The 7,948-nt window shown below is 40.4% G+C and overlaps 1 protein-coding gene across 1 annotated transcript; it reads right to left on the reverse strand.

The window, feature by feature from the left end:
• Positions 1 to 534: 534 nt before the first annotated feature.
• LOC145458073 (uncharacterized) lies at positions 535 to 6,448 on the reverse strand. Its single transcript, XM_080336382.1, has 4 exons — positions 6,381 to 6,448; positions 6,247 to 6,312; positions 1,761 to 1,841; positions 535 to 1,640 (listed from the first exon to the last, which is right to left on the reverse strand). The coding sequence occupies exons 1-4, from the start codon at positions 6,418 to 6,420 to the stop codon at positions 1,504 to 1,506; spliced, it is 324 nt and encodes a 107-aa protein (XP_080192508.1). The 5' UTR covers positions 6,421 to 6,448; the 3' UTR covers positions 535 to 1,503.
• Between the last annotated feature and the right edge of the window lie 1,500 nt (positions 6,449 to 7,948).

Consider the following 7,948-nt stretch of genomic DNA (forward strand, 5'->3'; position numbering starts at 1 on the left):
CCACGTTGGTGACCCCGGGCCTATAGTTTTCCTTATGGATTCCGAGGGGTCGTTAACGAAGTATTTTTAGTATTCACTATGTTTGCCCACTTGAGCTGCTTATCAAGAAGTTGTGTTTTTAGACTGCTTTCGATTCAACTTCACAGTTTTGCTGATTACTAAAGCAAGTTTTTGCAGCTTTTACATTTATTTACAGCTTCCGGCAGCTTCCTAAATACTCAGAAGTGATGTAGTATAGTATTTTAAGCCGCTTGGAGCAATCTTATATTGCGACTTTCTGCAACTTTTCTGCATTTTTTCCTGCAACATTTTGCAAGTATTTTCCCGATTTTTCATGCAACCATAACTTTTTATTGGAAATAGGCCTACTTGACTCTATAAGGAATGTCTAACTCACCAACTCGCTGCGCGGTCCCTAGAAAAAATTCATCACTTCGGCTTTCTTGTCCGCGGCACACGTTTTTCTGTGCGCGGTCACGCATGCGCGCAGCTTAGAGGGAACATTGCCAGTGTCCCTTGGAAGGTGAAGCCATTTTCTGATTCTGCTATTTACCTGTAAATCAAGTTGCTTATACGAACCCGAGTTTGTTTGTTTGTTTTGTGGTATTCGTGGTTTTTGTCGACTACTATGGTCATTTGCACCAGGACAATTTTCTTCATTTCTATTCCGTGGCTGCCGACTTGTGGAACGGCACACTTCTCGGCTTTTTATAAGACACAACTTTAACGGATGAGATGTGCGCCTATAGACAAACCTTCAACATTTAGGTAGAAATTTTGAAGTCGGACTCGAATCCGCAACCCATTGGTGTTACAGCAGTGGCTTATACCACTGCACTATCCTGCCACCCTCGTCTGGGGGTAAATTTCATTGAAATGAGTTAAGAATGTTTCACGTTTCGCAGTTGAATAATCACACTGATTGAATGAATAGTATTTTTGTAAATTAATTCTTACTTACGCATTGCCTTATTTTAAGACATCAACTGTGCAGCATGTGTTAAAAGTGTAGCTAACTTTTGTCTAGTTAGAAATTTAATACGCTACAGAATACTTTATGCTCGCCTCGCCAACCTATTTTTTGCTTATGATTTGGCCCACCTGGAAAAATAATTGCCCACCCCTGGATGAGAGGCCAACAAAACCGTGACTTCAATAAATAAATTCTCAAAATATGTTGCGGTCTGTAATTAAGTTTCTCTAAATGTGCTGTGGTCCGGTTGTACGCTACCGGTTCTGTTCCAGTCACCTCTCTATTATCATTATTAAATGTTTGTCGGCCTGAAAGTAAAAGCAATGCTGATTAAAACACATGCGGTCGAAAGCAGCAAGATTATTACCCATTAACGTTACAATAAAAGATTTCAGAATGTATCATTCGCAATATAATGTTAGTTTCTATAGGTTCACGTAAAGAGCAGTTCATACTGAGCAATTATAATACATGCAAATCTAAGATTCTTATCACTGCGTTATTCAAGATGAATATAGCGGCTTCAGCTGTTAAATTCCGTTCACTTCATCACATTGACTCTGTCGAAGGGGCAAAGATATTCCATGCTTCAAGAGATCATTATGAATATATAGCAGGCCTGCTGCCGTTAATGTCTTTTCGTTTCTGAAGGCCCAGACGACCCATTCTGGAAAATGATCACGATGTTTAGCTAGCGAAAAATTGCAGTACCTGCACATAAACAGTATAGGAAAAATAGGTTTATAGTAAGTATACTTTATATGCACCAATGTGTAGATATGCATACCTGAATCAACACATTGAACGAAGGCAAGGTAATGGTCCGGGTCACCAAGCAAAGTAAATTCCCGAGTAGCAACGGCTTTGCCTGAGAAAATATAGGCACGCAATGGGTTATAAATACTGTATACACACTATTCAGTATAGGGATGGTGTGAACGTAAGGTTCACGTTCGCGTTCTGTGTGTGAACCTCAGAAATTTGGAGGTTCGCGTTCACAAACGAACTTTGGTAAGTTCTGGACTGTGAACCTTTTTTTTATTTTATTTAGTATGACTTTTATACGTCATTATCACATCTTTGGGTGAAATTATTTGCATTTCAAATTTGGACCACTCTCTGCATGGTGCTGGCAGCATAGGAAAATACAACACTAAACGAGCATGCACCTTGCCAATTCCTAAAATTTTGCTTGCTTTGTTACAAAGGTTTTCTCGAAATATTCAGCTTTCAGTTTTTGAATATTTAGTGACTCTCTGCTGTGAGCTTGGCCCGCAATCACACAACACCGGGAACGAAATACATTACATGTACAGTTGTACACTGCACAGGGTACACCCTTCGCTCCTCCTCATCGTGATATCACAAAATATTGAAAAGAGCTATTAGAATGCTTGCAATCCCAACAGATAGTTTGATGACATTGAAGGTTACGACTGTTGATGAGAGAATTCTAAAATTGGAAATTGGGACAATATACATAGCAAAAACCTTAAGCTGCAGGTAAATCGAACAGGGCGCGAATTTTTTTTTCAATGAACTACGGCTTCGCGCCCGCAAGGGAGGCGTGCCCCCCGTTTTAGAGCCACTGATGTTTTGTATAGGAATAACAATCTCGCCATTTTCCTTAGGGCGAAGGTTTCTCCCCGGACTATGTGTGTATTTACCAGTTTTAGTGAGAATATAGAACATAACAATAATGATATCGGGGTTATAAATCCTACGTGGCCTGTACGTGCATACATACTTCCTACACGTTCCTACGAGCAAGCATGATTTGGATTAAAATAGGGTTACCATATTTTTGTGGAGCAAATTCCGGACACCCTTTAGCGCCCACTAGTGGATTTTTAAATGAGGTGTGGCACATTGTCTGTCAATATGACGTCACACTGGCAAAGCTTTGCCTATCGACCAGAGGTGGTCGCGATCCAGATCAGGAGCCGCTATAATGTTTGGTCGGTGCATTTACGTGGCAATGTGTTGTAACCAGGACCGCAGAAACATTTTTAAGTCCCCTCCCGTCCAAATAAGCGCTAAACTTGAGCCTACCATATGGTAATCGACGCAACTTCTGGGGGCTTACCATATTCATCTGTTTCTTTTCTTGTATCACTATTGAATTTTGATCCTCTCTCTGGCCACATGACCATAGCTATCGGTGGAGTTGGTGGAGGAAGATGAGTTCGAAAATGCAGGGAACGTAATTAGATATCGTAAAGTTATGATATGTCATGGCACAGACTAATTATGGGCCTAAATGTCTGTCGGCCTGCCCCAGCAGGTTGCACATCCAGTGGTTTTCAACCTTTTATGGTCGCGATTCCATTTCTAATTTGAAAATGTTCTGTGGCCCAGCTCGAAATCTGATATGCTAATTGTTGAAAAGCGGTCAGCAGTCAGCACCTTTGCCCAGACTTACGCACGGCCCATTTTGGAAGCTGATTACGATCAACATATTCGCGAACCCCAGGTTTGGAGCCACTATCTTTGTCTAAAGCAGTGGTTCCCAACCTTTTTATCCTAATTCCCCACTTCCGATTTATTCCGAGACTTCATTCCCCACCTAAAATCTCTATATCCATATGTACCCTTTAAAGTGCTACCTCCAATAAAATTTTGCAAGAATTGACTTAGTAAATAGTACGTGCTATTGGTGATTGTTAAGATCCCCGGAATTGATCAACACACAATCAAATTAACGCAGCGGTGGAGTGGTAACCGTAAACGCACCTTCCTAAATATATGTATCCACCCCGGCGCGCGGCCAACAGAAATATAGGAAGAGTTTGTAAATTTTCCAAATGTTGCGGGGCAGCATCAATTTACATACGTAAATGCCGAATAATACACTGGTCAGATAAACTTCCTGGTGTTGACGAACTCATTCGTGCGATATACATATAAGCCGCCGTAAACTACACTTTCGCACAATAGTAAAAGAACTTGAAATAACATAAATATGTTATTTTATTTGTATGTGGTATCAATCAGCGAGCACGATCTCCCTTGAATACATGTTCTGCAATATGAGCTCTTAGTACAACGAATCAGGATTTTGCTATCACTACGTTTCGTGACCGATGATGGTGTACAAATGAATAAAAACATTTCTGGAGATCACGTGTCGCTATTCAGGCGATTCTTGCTAATTGGAGGCACTGATAATATGAATCGCTGAATTGCAAATGAGCTACGAAATATTCGGCCGGCATTTCAAAACGACATTTAATAAAGGAGAATATCACTGTAAAGATTTTTTTTTCAAAAATGAGTCTATTCCCCACCAGAAACCCCGAAATTCCCCACCAGTGGGGAATTTCCCACCGTTTGGGAACCACTGGTCTAAAGCATATGAATGTATGGTCTTAACCGACTCTAGGAATATACCGCTCTCATACAATTGCGATTGCAACTTATTTCAGTAAATAATGGTTATTTTTATCAATTTTTGATTTCATGTTTTGCGAGTGCGGTAGTCCAGATATTAAAATCAATGAATTTGACACTAAATCACATGCAGCGCGGAGAAAAGTTTCAAGTGACATAAATCTGCCCTAAAATAATATCGTTTGTTGATTTACGATAGGAATTTGATCTTATTTCAAACCTTCAAAAGTCCGTACATTTAGGCATAGGCTATTATAGAATTTCATCCCGGACGTACTTTGACCAGTGAAATTCCGGACATGTCCGGGAAATTTCGGACGTATGGCAACCCTTGTGTTTGATTTATCTAGTGGTGTAAGTCTGAGGTAGGTCCTAATTTCGTGTACCACGGGTGTATATTTATACCCGTATATCACGGGTGTGAATGCACACCATTTCCGCTAAGAATGTAGGTCAATGGTTCCCAACCTTTTTCGACTCATCGCCCCCTTTTCAAGCTCCACACCGATCATTGCCCCCCCCCCCAAATATTGGGAACCGCAAAATGGGCATACAAACTGTAATCACCGGCGAGTTGACTAAAAAAAGGGTCAACTTTTCGGCTCGATCTCGAAATTACACTTTTACAGCTAAACTTCGTGAAAAAGAGGTCATTTCTCCGACTTGACTCCAATATAGCCGTTTTAACGCGCCATCGCTCCCTATCGTCTCCTTCTTTATTTTCTCCCCCTCTCGTCCCCTTCGTCTGTTTTCGCCCCCGTATCGCCCCCTTCGTTTTTTCGACCCCCTAGACCGCCAAATCGCCCTCTGGGGGGCGATATCGTCCACGTTGGGAACCACTGGTCTAGGTGGTGGGGGAATTATGCTTATTCAACCAATCAATGAAAGTTGTATAAAGAATACAGCGTTGTAAAATGTAAAATATTTGTACGATATCATTTTCTTTCATGAGTACACGGATGTTCGCGTTTTTTCGCCAAGTAATATTCATTAAAAAAGAGCGTAAACCAAGGAGGGTGGCTTTCAAAAGAGCTTAAATCAACCCGGGGCGCCCAGGGCGACCGACCGCCCACCTCGCCCACCCCAAAACCCACCACTAAGCGTAAGCTTATATTTTCTTGCAATCCCGTCGAAATTGTTGGCAAAACGACTGGAGATATTGATTTTATGGGATTATCATAGCATTCCATTGCGCTAGTCGATACATTGATGTTTAAAAGTCAGCACGTACTTCAGTATTGTGGCACTATGTTAGCCGGAGTCGTCGATAGGCATCACGTACATTCATATAATACAAATTACTGAAATGTAGGGTTGGAATTACCAATATGACGCCATTGGTTCGTGTTGAGGCTGGGTTTGATCTTTGAGTTTTTAATGTCCCGTTTGCATTGTTTCAATCAATATTCAATACCATCCCGTGAGTAGATAATTATTATCGGTTTTTTTTTGACCGGATCACGGTCACTTCTAGAATCCGGCCTAGGAGTCAGACCGAAGTCGGACCAGGGCTTTAAAAAACAGGATTCGCTCCGCACTATCAAAAAGGTTCGCGCTCACACGAACCAGAGCCTTTCAGGAGTTCGTACCGTTGCTAGAGAAAAACAAATGTGCGTCAGACTAATGCCTGTACGATTCGAATTGAATAAAAGAGGGATGTTAACATGAATTCGCTGTTGCTATATGTATATCCTATTAAAGACATTGGTGAGTGACTGTAGTATGAATAGTTTTACACCTGTCACAAGACAGAGAAGGTTGGGAATGGCTAAATAAATTGACTTAGCCACTGCATTTGAAGTGTGGAACTTTCAATAATTTGAATTCGAACGGGTGTAGGTAGGACTTTCAGTCGATTCCTGTACCGTTAGTTACATACTTACTTTGTGATTTCGCTTCCGACTCGGCCTTCCCCATATCATCGTAAGTATGAGCGACCTCCATGTTGTCTGTATATCGTTATGCATTTAGCGGTTTTCGGACGTCATATCTTCACTCTTATTTTATTTCAACCTACCAGCTTTCTTCCCATGTATGAAATGACCATCGTCTGTCATCGACAAGTGCACATCGAACGTAACTGTCTCATCGCTAAAATGAGTGAAAAATCATGATATGAATAGGATATTTCAACAGGCTACCTCTGAATAAAGATTGAGATAAGACATCGTGTAGCTGTAAGTCCTCTTTTTTTAAATAAATTGAAAGTGTCATCGGAGTACGCCTAAATGTCCTCTTTTTGTGAATTTGTCACTTTTTCTAGAAAAGTATTAAAATGCCATCAGTAACTCGACTCCGACGCAGCGAGCGTCAGGGTTTCGCGAAAAATCGGGCAAATCGGAAGTCAATTCGAACTGATAAACTTATTTTTTTAGTCAGCACCATATACCATCGCAAAAAAACGGTTAATTTGGTAGTCGAGCCGGGGTGATGACCTTTTTTTAGTCAACACAGTACTATAGGTCGACAAATTGTCAAAATAACCAGTTTTCCTTTACGGTACTGGAGCTTTAGAAATTTTTGATGTAATCCATATTTTGGAAATCTGAATAGAGGACACTTTTTCAAAATTTTCAGAATTGCAATACCGGAGAAAAATTCCGAAAAAAGGGTAAATGTTTCCCACTTCGTGGTGGGTTGACTTAAAAAAAGGTCAACTTTCCGGCCCAGCTCCCGCAATAGGTGCCTTACCGTTCCTTCAGTGCTGATTTACTGTTACTCAGTCCCGTCTTGCCCCATATCTAACCAACATTCTATAAAAAGAGGACATTCCCGCGTCCTCCAAGGACACTTTCAAAAAAGTAAAAAAAGAGGACTAATCGTCTTAAAAGTGGACGTATGGTAACCCTACCTTATTACACTACGTGTGTACGTTAGGGCTGATAAAAATATCCTTTTTTTCTGGATTCCAGCCATTCACTGATTAAATTATCAGGTTCCCACTCCCCTAAAAAAAGCTGCACACCAAATTTGGTTCAATTCTAACAAGTATAAGCCGCCGCAGAGCCAATTAAAATTCTCAACTTATTGTGGAAAATTTTAAATAATACAACATTTCTGTCAACCCCATGAAATTGTTGAGCTGTCTTCAGAGACGATGCGAAACAAATTTGACTCAATTTCAACAAGTAGAAGCGGAGCTATTTAAGTTTTTCGTTGATAATTCTCGGATTATCCTTGATTGGTGGATAATCCAAGAATTATCAACGAAATTATCCACCAATCAAAGATAATCCGAGAATTATCAACGAAAATCTTTCATTTTTATTTGGCTTTGCCGCGGCTCATGTCTGTTAGAATTGAACCAAACTTGGTGTGAAGCGTTAAAAAAGTTATTTTTGAACAGCCGTAGTGTACGACGTACGTATGAAAGCTATATTCATGTGAAGTAGTGACCGACCTGTCGCCAGATGTGATCAAACTATAGTTGTCGTTGGTGCGCATGCATTAAGAGAAGTGACTCCTAAAATTCATAATCAATTACAAGTAGAAGTAGCGATTTGGAAAGCACGTCAAAACGACTTTAAAATCAAGAGGCTTTGCCTAAATATAAGGAAATATTCTTTAAAAAAACCAATTGAGTGA

This window comes from Botryllus schlosseri, chromosome 15 (genome assembly GCF_051294905.1).
Source record: "Botryllus schlosseri isolate E-star chromosome 15, Bs_hap1, whole genome shotgun sequence".
Lineage (NCBI taxonomy): Eukaryota > Metazoa > Chordata > Ascidiacea > Stolidobranchia > Styelidae > Botryllus > Botryllus schlosseri.